Source organism: Sarcophilus harrisii, chromosome 3 (assembly GCF_902635505.1).
Source record: "Sarcophilus harrisii chromosome 3, mSarHar1.11, whole genome shotgun sequence".
NCBI classification, from domain to species: domain Eukaryota; kingdom Metazoa; phylum Chordata; class Mammalia; order Dasyuromorphia; family Dasyuridae; genus Sarcophilus; species Sarcophilus harrisii.
Window position 1 is genome coordinate 598655091 of NC_045428.1, and position 15138 is coordinate 598670228.

General features: G+C 40.9%; 1 protein-coding gene across 2 annotated transcripts; it reads left to right on the plus strand.

Moving 5' to 3' along the window:
• Positions 1–1490: 1490 nt before the first annotated feature.
• On the plus strand, positions 1491–14724 carry LOC105749953 (zinc finger protein 665). Of its 2 annotated transcripts, XM_031963355.1 has the most exons (5): positions 1491–1706; positions 4822–4911; positions 8345–8471; positions 10691–10786; positions 12176–14724. In XM_031963355.1, exons 2-5 carry the CDS (start codon positions 4879–4881, stop codon positions 14329–14331), a joined length of 2412 nt encoding a protein of 803 aa, XP_031819215.1. In that variant the 5' UTR covers positions 1491–1706; positions 4822–4878; the 3' UTR covers positions 14332–14724. The 2 variants fall into 2 exon arrangements, with proteins under 2 accessions (XP_031819215.1, XP_031819216.1); XM_031963356.1 differs by lacking the exon at positions 1491–1706 and having other exon boundaries at positions 2832–4911.
• Positions 14725–15138: the final 414 nt, after the last annotated feature.

Genomic DNA, 15138 nt, shown 5'->3' on the forward strand with positions numbered 1-15138 from the left:
TGGAGCATGATGATTAATAGTTCTCTAGTTCAGTATGATCGATTTAATCTTACCACAAATAATGGTTCCCTCGTGATAGAATGATTGGTTTATACTCAGTATACTGTAAATGATCTAAATATAATAGCGCATATAAGCTGGGACAAACTCAGCCAGGGTCAGACTGGGAGAAGACAGAGGACTGGAGGTGGGAGCTCAAGCTCTCCGAGCCAAGGAGACAGATTCACTCCATGTCACACCACCGGTGCCTGGCTTGTCCTCCTGCGTTTCCTCCACTGAGACCAAGCCCAGGCCCAGGCAAGGAGACAGTAAAGGATTTGGACTTTAACACCTGGCTACTCTCGGGGGGATTACTGAAGCGCAGCCGGTCCAGAGACTTCCAGAAAGCCAACCAGAACGTTACACAGCAATGAGCATTTTCTCTGCTGTTCCATAAGCCTCGAGAGCTTTTGCCCCCACGATTTTACCTGTGTTGACTTTGACGGCTTCCTCTAAATCCTAATAAAATCCCATCTTTCACACTAAAAATGTCCCAAGCCCACTGAGTTATTTCTTAAGCATCCTCTCTGTAGCTTGCTTTTACAATACATTTTTGGAGCTCGTCTCCCTCATTAAATTGTAGCTCCCGAGAGAGACGAACTGCCCCTTGTTGTCTCCTCAGAGCTGTGCCCAGTGCCCGGCACAAGGCAGATGCTCTCTAAGCGTTTACAGACCGGTGAATGCAGAGCAGGGAACAGCACGGGCCCGGGGCTGCTCTGGAAGAAGAGCCTAAGCAGCAGAGCTGGGTACAGAGGGCCGCGCGAGGGGGCAGCCCGGGCCCAGGGGCCAAGCCCGGGCCGAGGCCGGAGCTGGAGCTGAGCCATCGGCTGGGAGGGGCGGAAGGGCAGGTAAGGCGGCCTGTCCGCAGCGGCCCCACGGGAGCGAGCATTCAGGGCTTCAGGTGTACTAGGCGGGCGCGTGCCACCAGAAAGTGCAGGCCGCGGCTGCTTCTCCCGCCATAGCGGGCGCCTGGGGCACTTCTGGGGGCCGCGCTTCAGGGGACTCCTCCGCCTGGGCACGGGAAGGCTTGGGAAGCACGCGGTAACCAGGGCATGTGTCGTGGGGTCGAGGGAGCACAAAGGGCGGGCAGAAGGTGCCCCAGTCCCGAAGGAGCTGGGGTCGGGGGTCCCCTGAACAAAGCGCACGCTCTCTCTCTCCCACAGGATCCTGTCCTGTTTCCATCTGTCAAACACTCTCCTCCTCGGGGACCACCTGCCATCTGCCACCTGCTGGCCCCAGGTGTGTGCCCTCTTTTCCCCGACTCCCCTAAGCTCCCTATCAGACAGATGCCGCTGAGCTCTCTGGGAAATGGCGTCTTGGGAACCTAGCGGCTCCTGCTCCCGGTCCGGGGGACAGCGGCAATAAAGACTCCATTTCCCAGAAGGGAATGGGATCGCACCCAGGACCCAATGGGCTCCGAGGAGCTTCGGGCCGCGTCGTGCGCAGGCGCATTTTCCTTGGAAGCCGGAAGTTCTGTCCTTTCCCGCCTCGGGCTGGGGGCTCGCTCCGCTATGCGGGCCAGAGGCGGAGGTGGACGCGAGGTTTCCGCGGCGCCTCCGCGGGCGTCCGGGCTGCGCTGAGAATCCCTCTTCGGGGGTTTGCACTCTGCGGGGGGGTGTCCACCCTGAGAGGACTCCGTGAGTCCCCGAGCCGAGAGGGCGGAGACTGTGAGTGGCTGCGAGCCGCCTGGAGCGCGTGTGCGCATGCTCGGTGCTTCCGCGCACGGGGTTGTCCGGTGTCCCGGCTGAAGTTTGCTCCCCGCGTGTGCGGGGGCTCCCTCCCGTGGGCCGCAGTCCCCTCCTTTTCTAGGGAAGAATAGGCAGCCTCCCTGCCCCGCGGCAGGGTTTGCAGAGGGCGGTCCGTGGGGGCTTACTTGGGAGCTGTCGCTCGTGCATGGGGAAGTGACCCTGGGCACGGGGAGCCGCCCGCCTCCGCGCCCGTAATAAGTAGGGTAGGGGACGGCGTGGGGTGAGCAAGGCCCGAGAAAGGCCCGGGATCGGGCTCTGCCTCGGGCTCCTCCTCTGTAAAACGGGCCTGGTCGTAGGAGCTGTGGTCAAATGACATGTTGGGTGTCACTGTGAACGCCTGTGCGCACACGGGCACGTGGACCAGCAGAGGCACATTTTAAACGCCACAAAGCATGCAGACCTTTCCTAGAGGGGCCAGCTCGGCGGGACACGCTGTCACATTAACCATGACAAAGTCGCCGCTGCTGGATTGTGCATCCCCCCGTTAAATCCTCCGGTTAATCTCCGTGCTGTAGTTCAGGGATTCTGAACCTCCTGTCAGTGAAGTGGATTTTAAAAACATTTTAATGACAGTTTTTCAATAAAAAAAAACCTTTCCCTTTTCATTCTAAGTATCCTGTCTTAGGCATTTGAAAACAGGGATCTGAGAAGAGCTCCCTGTGTCACCCAGAAGCGGTTGTGGAGTACAGCTCCAGGGGACGGGCTGCCCTTCCTCAGCTGCCCTTCCCTTGGGCTAAATGATCCCTCTGTGGCAGGGAGCCTTATCTTTCTGGGGGACCTTGGGTGGTTAGAATTCATAATGGAAAGAAGCAGGACATTTCAGTCAGACGGGGGTGTCCCATGGACCCTAGAACTAGAGGAAGGGCTCATTGGCCTCTTGGTTATTTGTCAGATTCTTTGTGACCCTGCTTTGCATTTTCTTGGAAAAATACTGGGATGTTTTGCCATTTCTGACTCTGGCTCATGTTATAGACGAGGGAACTGAGGCATGTGGGCATCAGTGACTTGCTCAGGATCACAGGGCTAGTAAATTTCTGAAGCCAGAGTTGGACACAGGAAGATGTGTCTTCCTGACTCTGGGCCTACTACTCTATCCTTTCTCCCCTCTCCTTACTAATTGGAGGATTTGAGGGGCCTAAGATGAACCCCTGAAACATCCTACCTTCCTACTTTTTTTTCTTCTATTGTGAAAAATGCACCCTCCAAAGTTAGGCCATGAAGACCAATTTCTGTTGGCTTTTCCTGGACCAGGAGTAGGGAAGAAGGGACAGCTCATTCACTGCACTCTCCCAGCAGCCTCTTGGCAGGCCTTTGGCATTCTCTGAAAAGTCACTGATACTTGTCATGGAATTTGTGAAAAATGTTTCCTACTTAACTCATGTCATTTTGTGAAGAAATGTCTAAATTGACAACTTGTTAATCCAGTGTTAGCAAATCAGTAAACACAATGAACAATTTGACAACTAGGTGGTGCACTGAATAAAGCTCTGAACTTGGAAGCAGGGAGACTGCAGTCAGTAGATTTAGATAGTAATTGTTTATAAGTTGCTTAACCTCTTTGCTTCAGTTTTCTCTGTTGTAAAATGAATGATAATCAAGGCGCTTAAGTTCCTGGACTTGTTATGAAGACCAAATGTGATAATATTTGTAAAGCACTCAGCACCGTGCATGGTCCTGAGAAAAATGACTATTTTCATAAAAAGAACCAATTCTATATATAATGGGTCCTAAATATTTTTGATTATTAATGACCAGTTAATAGCAGATTAGTTATTGTAGGCGTTTTTCCCCTCTTTTTAACTTATTCATTCAAAATCCAGTCTATGTAGAACAGGGTTGACAGATTATTCTCCTCAATCTTGGCTGGCACCTCATCCATCTGAGAGAATTTATTTCTGATTAAAGGGTAAATAGAATCTAATCTTGTTGAATTGATTCCTTGATATAGATGCTGAAGGCAGAATGATCTGGGAAATCTCCCCTCATTAGAAAAATCCCACCTCATAATACTCATTCTCTCATTAATTGTTAACCAATCATAGTTGTTTTTCACCCTAGGGATACCCCCTTTTCCAAAGGTGTTTAAATTTTTAGAGACCTCCATGCAGGGCCTTTGGTTACTGGTTTTAATTTATTGGTTATTTGTAAGTTTGATTAATAAGTTGATTATTTATTACCCAGAAACTGTGTCTCAGAACTTTTTATTAGATCTTATGTAATTACTAGCTATTATTACTGGGTTTTGTGTATTTTGTGTGTGGAGGTAATGGGGTTAAGTGACTTGCTCAGGGTCTCAGAGTTAGTAAGTGTCTGAAGCTGAATTTTAATAAAGGTCCTTCAGACTCCAAGACTTATGGTCTATCCACTTGAGCCCTTTCTCTGTCCCTATCTCTGTTCTTTTTGAGAAGCTCCTGTCTTCACAGTTTGGTGATTAATGAAGGAGAAGGCAGAGTTACACAGGGGCTGGAGCTCTGAGCTTGAGTCAGGATGACCTGAGTTGATTTCCAGCCTCAGTCTTCTTCTAGCTTTGTTACCTCAGGAAATCACTTCCCCTCTGATGGCCTCCGTTTCTTTATCTGCAACACAGAGTTGGGTAATAATCGTACTTAGCTCTCAGGTTGGTTGTGAGGTAGAAGCAAAATCATAGTGTAAAATGCTTTTCCAACTTCATGCTGTGTACGAGTGCTAATTAGGAGTATTTTAATAATGATATAACTTCTTAAATGTGAAGAGTCATATCACATCGCACATAAGAGACACATCTGGGAATCTCCATCCATTTCATCCCAGTTCATATCTCAGTACTGTAGTTTGGGCCCTGATATAAGCAGAGTCTGGGACAGGGTCTCAAGCCCTAGAGCCCCTCTCCTTAGCCTTTTCCTGCAGTGTCTGGGGTGCTCTGCAGAGCCCTTTCACCTCTCTTTGTAGGGATCATGGGATCACCCCTCTTGGTTGTGTGGGGATTTCCCCACTGCTGAGTCTGAAGACTACATGTCAGGATCAGTCTCTCTCATGGCTCCTTTTCTCCCCTCAGCTCTCCCTTCTCAAGACTGCCCTTCCCCAAGAGAGGGGCCCAGAGCAGGAGGAAGGAATGACCTCTGATCTCCTGTCAGGTGGAGCCCAGGTGAGTTAGATTTTTTTTCTGTGCTAAATGCTGGTTCATTTCTTAGAGCAGATAAATCAACTTCATTTGCTTTTGGTCTCTTCTCACTGAAGTTCTTCTGAAGGCCCAGAGCCCCAGTTTTTGTCACCTATAAGATGGTCCTCCTCTTACTTCTCCCCCCTCTTCCCCCTTCTCTTCCTCCTTCTTCTCCCCTTCCTCCCCCTGTAGAGGGCCACAGATAGTGGGAGGACTCAGGGTAACCCTACATTGGGCACCAACATGTAGTGTCCTTCTGGAGATCCCTGTTCGGACACCAAAATGTAGTGTCCGGGCTAGCTCTCTGGAGGATCTCAGGACCAGCCTTGGTCTTAGTGAAGGAGGCAGGAGAGCCACCAGGATGGTCAAAGACGAAGTGTCTGTTTCCAACCTTCTCAGCCATTAAATACTTCAGTATGATTACATCATTACAGCACACTAAGTATGTGTCAACCAGAGAGCCATTATTTCATCAATCACACTGAGTAAGTGCTAACTATAAGCACCCTGCTATGTAAATGCCTCTTACTGTAAATATCCCTTGCTTCCAATAGAACACAGGTGATCATGCCCTCCTTTGACTTCTCAGGAAGGGTGAGAACACCAAAGGGAGGTGGGGAACCAAACTAGATATTTTCAAGGCTTCCTCTGTGCTGAAGGATCTTATACCTTACCCAGAGTTCCCCCACTATCTTTGGCCCTCTACACTCCCCCTCCTCTCTCTCTCCCTCTTTTTCCCTCTCCTCCCCCTCTCCTTCCTCTTCTTCTTCCTCCTCCTTCCTATCATTTGTTATTACATCATCTTCATTTCATAATATAGACAGGAAGGTCTTGATAAGTGTGAATTATTAGTCCCTTGAAGTGGTCACACATATTTTAAGTGGTACGGTTATAAGCAATATATATGAATAGAAATCTTCCTCTTTTCTCCCTTTTTCATTCTTCCCTTTTCCTTCTTAATATTGTTTCATTTCTTTTTAGTTTCAGTTCATCCTTAACTCCTTTTCTAAACACTTAATATAACTTAAAAATTCTAAGGCACTAAATGATGATTATTAAGTAAATGTTTGGTTCTTATTCCTACTCTCATATTAGTTAAATGAGGACATAAATATTTATTGAGATATTGCCTGGATCAAGGCAATCAATATAAGCAAATTTTCCTTTCTAAAAATTTTAAAGTTCATGCATGGAATTATTGGAGATAGTAAAGGTAATTGGGATCTTCTCTCCATTTCTCCCTCCATTTAGAAGTAAATATTTTAAACTCTGGGAGATGACTATGAACCACTACATAGAATTCCCAATCCATCTATTTTTGTCCACCTGCATTTTTTATTTCCTTCACAGGCTAATTATACACTATTTCAAAGTCCGATTCTTTTTGTACAGCAAAATAACTGTTTGGACATGTATATTTATATTGTATTTGACTTATACTTTAACATATTTAACATGTATTGGTCAACCTGCCATCTGGGGGAAGGGGTAAGGGGAAGGAGGGGAAAAGTTGGAACAAAAGAATTTGCAACTGTCAATGCTGAAAAATTATCCATGCATATAACTTGTAAATAAAAAGCTATAATTGTATATATATAAAGAAGTAAATACTTTAGAAGTGGGTTGAATTTCTGGTGATCTGTGGGTCACATAAGAAAAATGAAAACTAGCTGAGGGCACATATCTTAAGCCTCTAGAATAAGATTTGTTGAAGGGCCTCTGAAATCACAAATAACTGGAGCATCAATGTTGAGGAAAACTCTTGTTTTAGCTTCTGCTTGTAAACCAATACTCGGCAGTGCTTCTTGCAAGGAACAATAAATTTTTACAAAGCTAGGCCAAAAAGAAAAAAAAACCAAACAAACCACAGTCCTACCCTTAGAAGCTCCCATTCTAATGGGAGTTAAAAAACAGGAACAAAGAAACTCACTGGAACGTAGTGTCCTAGGGAAGAGAGGAACTAATAGGGTGGAAACTCCTGCTAAAGGAAGTCAGGGAAGCTATGAGGCAGAGGCGAAGAGGTTTGGCTTTCTAGGCATGGGGGAAAGCCAGATCACAGTCAGAGAGTTCAGAGATGAAATAGTGTGTGAGCATGTGTGTGTGTATGAGTAAGCCAGTATGACTGTATTATAGAGTGCATGGAGGGGAGGGGAGTGCTGCTTCTGTATGTCTATTTTCTCATCCCTTTCAGATCTGTCTTGGAATGTCATATGTCCATATTGCTGATGGACTTAATGGTAATATGAAAAGAGAATTGGCAGTATTTTTTGACAGCGTTCCTGAACTGTTTAGAGTAGTCAGTCAACTTTTGCTTTAGTAGACTAAAATTTATGCTTAAAGACTCCTTTCCTAAAGCTTGCAGATTTTGAACCTGGTTTACCAGTGTCTAAGTATTGAAAAAAGAAACAATTCAAATTACTTGGAGAAATACGAAAGGAAAACTTGGAAGAGTTGAGGATCTCCTTGTACTTCTTTTAAACCTAAACAAATCTAAGAAAAATCTAAGAAAGAAGCTAAGCTTCTGAAGAGAACTTTGAAAGGTTGATGTGAACCAATTTTTTATTGTTGCTTTTTACAATTATTTGATTTTATCCTATAAGTCATGTCCCATTGTCTCTGAACTTAATCTGTCATTAAATGAAAGTCAATATTGATTTGGTATTTTATATTCAGTTCTGTTGTACTACCTTGTATTTTATATTTTAATCCACTCGTAAGTGATTCTATTCTATACCCAGATTCTGTGTAACTGCCTAAGCACTTTTCATTTCTGAGAAAGAACGAACAAGTTAACAAATTAGTCTGGGTTATTTAAAGAAATGCAAAAGAAGACAAAAGAGAAAAGCAACAGGTTAAAAAGAAAACCAAAACTGTTACATAGAAACATTAAAAAATTAATCCAGACAGTGATTTATTCATTGTCTTGTCCTTGCCAGAACAAATTGGGTCCCAGGCTCTTGATCAGCACAAGAACTTTCAAATTTGGTTTCTCCAGTTACATGAGATTAAAAAATGCCAAAAACAGGATGTAGAGATTGAATCTCCTTGTTTCTTATTGGTGGAGAGGATCAGAACTTTTTCCAAAATCAGGCAAGAAGTAGGAGGTGGGTAGTAACACTGTGATTTCCTTGAATTTGAATGACTTACAGGAAGTTGAGACTTAATTTCACAACATGACATATAAGGGCTAAGTGGAATTACTAATGCTATTTTCATATAATAGAACCTAGTTAAAAAAAAAATAACAGTTTTGAAAATTAAAGATAAGCAAAATTGGGACAACAGTCCCACTCAAAATGTATGGCTCCTCAACAAATGTATGATTAAGCACAGTGGGAACTAGTTCTTCTACATTTTTACCTTCATTTCTCTTCCTCTTGGTTTGTATAAATAGTAATAATCTACTTTACTATTTTAGGAATCAATAACATTCAAGGATGTGGCGGTGCATTTTACTCAAGAAGAATGGAGACAATTAAATCCAACCCAGCGGGATCTATACAGAGATGTGATGCTTGAGAACTATAAGAACCTTTCTTCCTTGCGTAAGGACAACTTTCTTCTATAACTAAAAATCTTTCTGTTGTGGTATCTTTGTATGAGCATTTGTTTGGGATTATGGAATGGCTTGTAGTGTTTAACTTGGTGAGTAACTGCTGGGTATGATGTTCAGTAATATTAAAAAAAAAATTAATGTAGTATGGAGAGTTGCTCAGTCTTTCAAAACTAAAGATTTTCTGCTTCCTATTTTAAAATGATAGGCTTTTCTTTTTACAACAGCTTTGTGAATTCATGGAAATATACCTTCTCATTCTCGTCCCTCATATCCAGGATTCTACCCTAAATTCTCAGATGTGACAAGTTGAAGACATTAAAGGTTCTCATAGTCTTGGCAAAAAGTTTATGAACTACTTTTCTTTCTGAGTCAAATTACCCTGTGAATTATCCTTCAAAAATGTGAAGACCATAAACACAGAGGTGCTTTGTACTTCACTCTAGAGCTTGTAGCACTTTCTTTTTTTTTTTTTTTTTTGCAAAAAAATGAGGATTAGGATTTAGTTGAAAGAAATTGGATCTATATTAGTTTGATTTAGCTTTTAAGGCTAGCTTTTCTTTTCTTTTTTTTTTTTTCCTTTTCTTTCTTTTTTTTTTAAGGATTTTTTTTTAATTATTATTATAACTTTTTATTGACAGAACCCATGCCAGGGTAATTTTTTACAACATTATCCCTTGCACTCACTTCTGTTCCGATTTTCCCCTCTCTCCCTCCACCCCCTTCCCTAGATGGCAAGCAGTCCTATATATGTTAAATATGTCACAGTATATCCTAGATACAATATATGTGTGCAGAACCAAACAGTTCTCTTGTTGCACAGGGAGAATTGGATTCAGAAGGTAAAAATAACCCGGGAAGAAAAACAAAAATGCAAACAGTTTACATTCATTTCCCAGTGTTCTTTCTTTGGGTGTAGCTGCTTCTGTCCATCATTGATCAATTGAAACTGTTAGGTCTCTTTGTCAAAGAAATCCACTTCCATCAGATTACATTTTCATACAGTATTGTTGTTGACGTATATAATGATCTCCTGGTTCCGCTCATTTCACTTGGCTTCAGTTCGTGTAAGTCTCTCCAGGCCTCTCTGTCTTCATCCTGCTGGTCATTTCTTACAGAACAATAATATTCCATAACATTCATATACCACAATTTACCCAACCATTCTCCAGTTAATGGGCATCCATTCATTTTCCAGTTTCTAGCCACTACAAACAGGGCTGCCACAAACATTTTGACACATACAGGTCCCTTTCCCTTCTTTAGTATCTCTTTGGGGTATAAGTCCAGTAGTAGCACTGAAGGTCAAAGGGTATGCACAGTTTGATAACTTTTTGGGCATAGTTCCAGATTGCTCTCCAGAATGGTTGGGTTCATTTACAATTGCACCAACAATGCTTCAGTGTCCCAGTTTTCCTGCATTCCCTCCAACATTCATCATTATTTTTTCCTGTCATCTTAGCCAATCTGACAGATGTGTCGTGGTATATCAGAGTTGTCTTAATTTGCATTTCTCTGATTAATAGTGATTTGGAACACTCTTTCATATGAGTGGTAATGATTTCAATTTCATCATCTGAAAATTGTCTGTTCATATCCTTTGACCATTTATCAATTGGAGAATGGCTTGATTTCTTATAAATGAGAGTCAATTCTCTATATATTTTGGAAATGAGGGCTTTATCAGAACCTTTAACTGTGAAGATGTTTTCCCAGTTTGTTGCTTCCCTTCTAATCTTGTTTGCATTAGTTTTTTTGTACAAAGGCTTTTTAATTTGATGTAATCAAAATTTTCTATTTTGTGATTAGTAATGGTCTCTAGTTCATCTTTGGTCACAAATTTCTTCCTCCTCCACAGGTCTGAGAAATAAACTATCCTATGTTCCCCTAATTTATTTATAATCTTGTCATTTATGCCTAAATCATGGACCCATTTTGATCTTATCTTGGTATACGGTGTTAAGTGTGGGTCCTTCTTTTCTTAAAGAAAGGAGTTTAGTCCTATATTCAAATGAAAAACAAATCCAGATAACCAGTACTAATTGATTTAAAGGTTATCCCCCCCTTTTTTTTTGATTGTTGTAGATGAGCTCAATATTAGATATATTAAATGGTCTCTGTGGTCTTTTCCACCTCTGAAAATGTGTGATATCAGAATTCTAAACTGAGTCTCTGTTCCTAACAATTTCAATGTCTTTTTCACATGATCAGGTTTGCTAGTTCTTAAGCCACATGTGATATCTCAGCTGGAGAGAGGGGAAGGACCCTGGATATCAGAGACAGAAGTCCCACAGATCGTATGTCCAGGTGCGTAAGTGAACACTAGGCTCATGAGATTCATTTGAAATTTGAGCTATTCAATTGAAAACCTTTGAAATAGAAAAAAATCTCTTTGCATACAACCTAGATTTGCTGAAAAGAAAACTATGAAATTAGTAAACACACAGAATGTACTTCATGTGCCTTCACTTGAAAAAACAATGACGAACTTAGTTCTGTGCAATATAATGGTCCGAGACAATTCCAAAAGACTCATGATGGGAAATACTATCCACATCCAGAGAATCTGAATGCAGATCAGAGTATACTATTTTGACTTTTTAAAATTTTTATTTTCATGGTTTTTCCCTTTTGTTCTGTTGCTTCTTTCACAATATGACTAATGTGAAAATATGTTTAATATAATTGCAAATGTAACATCTATTTCAGATTGCTTGCCATCCAGGGAAGAAGAAAGGGGGTTAAAGAAGGGAGAAATATTTACAACTCAAAATCTTTTTAAAAATGAAGGTTGAAAACTATCTTTACATGTAATTGGAGAAAATAAATTACTATTTACAAAAGGAAAAAAGAGAGACAATCTTTATGAGAGACAATCATAAAGACTTCAAATACAGTAAAAAATAAATAAGAAGTGAAAACAACAATCAGAGTTGATCCATAGGTGTATGTCAGGGGAGAAATGGGAATGTAATGTTGCTCTTTCTCGTACAGTGTTCTCCTTGTTTTACTCGTGTTACTTAGCATCAGTTCACATAAGGCTTTCTAGGTTTTTCTGCCATCTGCCAGCTCATCATTTCTTATAGCAATATATTCCATTAACTTCATATACTGTGACTTGTCTAACAGTTACCCAATTTATGGTCATTACTTCAGTTTTCCAGTTCTTCATGAGATACCTTTTAAAAGCTTTTTTGTTCCCCAAATGGTAGGGGCACCTATTCTTTTTTCCTGTTAGCAGCCAGCTAGTATGACATTGTCCCTACCCCCCACAGAAGAAAGGATGTACTATACTGAGAAATTTCTACTGAGAGCTATTATATATATTTTATTCTTTATCCAATTTAGAAATCTTATTTTAAAAAATGAATGTTTGGTCTCTCGGTATGCCTTTTTGCATAGATTGGCATCAGGCTTAATTGTCCAGAGTTTCTAGAAATTGCTTGTTTCTCTTTTAACATTTGAGCATTTTTCCAAAAATTATTAGCTGTTGTTCTCTGAATGCATCTATCAATCCTCTCAGTGTTGTCAAATCTTTTCCTATCTTCTCATATGTCTTTGGCTTTAGGCCTCGCCTGAAAGTGTTTATTCCTTCATCATTTTTGTTCTTGAGGATTCAGAATTAAGAAGTTAATAAAAGTAATTCTCTTTCTTGCAACACAGGAGTAATGAAATTTTATTGCTTTTCCCCGCCAGATTACATCACTCTGAAGACAAGACATGAAAACCTGGCCTGGTCTCCAACGCAGGTCTTTTCTCTGAGAGAGTCCTCTAAAGAGATCATCACCAACAGCGATCCCTTTGCTACCAAATTGGAAGAAGCATGGGAATGTGATGTCAGGTCAGAGAAGCAAAAGGGCATTTGGAAAAGACAATCCAAGGGAGTAACAAAAATTCAGAGAAAAACAAATGATGAGTTAAATGTTCATGAATGTAATACACTTGGGAGGAGTTTTAGGCTAGTGTCACTTATTGTTCCACTACAGAGAATTTCAACAGGAAAAAATCTCCAGAAATATGACACATTTGATAAAAATTTCAAAGGGTTTTCAGCCTTAAGTAAAGATTGTAGAACTCCCACTTCTGTTTCTAAGCACAGTAAATGCAGGAAGCCTTTCACTTACCACTCAGATCTTATTCAGATTCATAGAATACCTACTGCACTGAGATCATACAGATGTAATGAATGTGGGAAATCCTTCACTAATAGTTCAGTCCTTAAAAACCACCTGAGAATCCATACCGGAAAGAAATCTTATAAGTGTAATGAATGTGGCAAAGCCTTTAAGGTGAAGCGCTCTATTTATGAACATCAGAAAATTCATTCTCAAACAAGAGAGAAACCCTATATATGTAGTGACTGTGGGAAAACCTTCAGTTATAACTCTTTACTCAGGATTCATCAGAGAATTCATAATGGAGAGAAACCATATAAGTGTAATGAATGTGGGAAGACTTTCAAGCACAAGTTCTTGCTTATTGCACATCTGAGAATTCATACTGGAGAAAAAACATACAAGTGTAGTGACTGTGGGAAAGCCTTTGCCTACCGGGCAACACTTATTGATCATCAGAGAATCCATACTGGAGAGAAGCCTTTTAAATGTACTGTATGTGAGAAAACATTCAGCCGTAGATCATCACTGAGTGCTCATCAGAAAATTCATACTGGAGAAAAACCATACAAATGTACTGAATGTGGGAAAGCCTTTGCCCATAAGGGAACATTGACTGGACATCAAATTATTCATACTTCAGAGAAACCTTACAAATGTAATGAATGTGGGAAAAGTTTTAACTGGAAGGTCTCTCTTACTGACCATCAGAGAATTCATAGTGGAGAGAAGCTTTTTAAATGTACTGAATGTGGGAAAGCTTTCATCCAGAGGCCATCACTTATAATGCATCGGAAGATTCATAGTGGAGAAAAACCATACAAATGTACTGAGTGTGGCAAAGCCTTTATCTATAGGGGAGCACTTAATGAACATCAGAAAATTCATAGTGGAGAGAAACCTTTTAAGTGTACTGAATGTGGGAAAACTTTCAGCCGTAGACAGTTGCTTAACAAGCACCAGACAATTCATTTTAGAGTGAAACTCTTTATCTGTAATGAATGTGGTGAAAGCTTTAATAACAGGTCCAGTCTTAATATTCACGAGAAAATTCACAATAGAAAGAAACCTTTTGAACATCCTAAATGTGGGGAAACATTCCACTATGAGAAATTTCTTACTCTAAGTGAGAAAAATGATACTGATGAAAAAGATTTAGAGTGTAAGGAGTGTGGCAAAATCTTCAAGCAGAGGAACTATCTTACTATTCATCAGAGAATTCATACTGGAGAGAAACCTTTTGAATGTACTCTGTGTAAGAAAACTTTCAGACATAAGTCAGGTTTAATTCAACATAAAAAAATTCATTCTGGAGAGAAACCTTTTAAGTGTACTAGATGTGAGAAAGCTTTCAGCCTTAGTTCATCTCTTGCTCGACATCAGACAATTCATACTGGAGATAAGCCTTTTGAATGTACTGAATGTGGGAAAGCCTTTTCCCTCAAGAGATACCTTATTGTACATCAGAGGATCCATACTGGAGAGAAACCTTTTGAATGTGCCCAGTGTGGAAAAGCTTTTTGCCACCGTTCAAATCTTGTCATACATGAAGGAATTCATACTGGGGAGAAACCTTTTAAATGTACCAATTGTGGGAAAACCTTCCGCCAAAGTAGGTCTCTTACTGTACATCAGAGAATTCATACTGGGGAGAAACCTTTTGAATGTACTCAGTGTGGGAAAGCCTTTACCCTCAGAGGAAAACTCACTGTCCATCAGAAAACTCACACTGGATAAAAACCCTCTATCTGTCATGAATGTAGGAAAGCCTTTAGCAATATCTCACTACATTGGAGACATCAGAGAATCCATACAAAAGAGAAATGTTTTGTGTGTTTTCTGGTTGAGAAAGCTTTCAGTCATAGAATATACTTTGTTCTACATCAGGAAATTCACATTGCAGCAAAACCATATAAGTGTAATGAATGTGGTAAGAATCTTCAGGCAGAGGGAATGTCCTCTAAAGCAGAGAGCTCACACTGCAGAGTAACCGTACAATCAATGTGGGAAATCCTTCACCAACGGCTCAATCCTTAGGAAACATCAGTGAATTGAAAGAGAGATCCTTTGTAATTTTATTCTTTTCATTTATTTTTGCTTTTGATGAGACATTTGGGATTAAGTGACTGGCCCGGGATCACACAGCTAATAAATATTAAGTGTCTGAAACTGGATTTGAAATCAGGTCCTTGCAACTTCAGGGCCGGTGCTCTATCTTCTGTACCATCTAGCTGCCTTGAGCCCTGTAATTTTAACTGATGTAGTAAAAGACTTTCTTTAGTTATTTCTCAATCCTTGGAAATTCATAATTGAGAGAATCCCTCCAGAATGAATGTTAGAAAGCCTTAAAATGAGTTGCTATCTTTTTTCTTTGCTCTTTATTTCCGAGTGGACTATCACATTCAGGTGATAAAAATTTTGTTTTCCCTTCTATTGCTCTGTACCTAAATAGTCTCCATATTTATCCTTCTGCTTTGAGGGGAATTAATATTGTGAAAATCAGTATTTCTTTGTGATCCATCCTTTTACTGATTTTTGACACAC

What these genes read in the sequence shown, in the direction of transcription:
- LOC105749953 (XM_031963355.1), top strand. Translation starts at nt 4,879, where the DNA reads ATGACCTCTGATCTCCTGTCAGGTGGAGCCCAG. An exon ending in TAAGAACCTTTCTTCCTTGC is followed by an intron (nt 8,472 to 10,690) that starts GTAAGGACAACT and finishes TCACATGATCAG; the next exon opens with GTTTGCTAGTTCTTAAGCCA. An exon ending in CCCACAGATCGTATGTCCAG is followed by an intron (nt 10,787 to 12,175) that starts GTGCGTAAGTGA and finishes TTTCCCCGCCAG; the next exon opens with ATTACATCACTCTGAAGACA.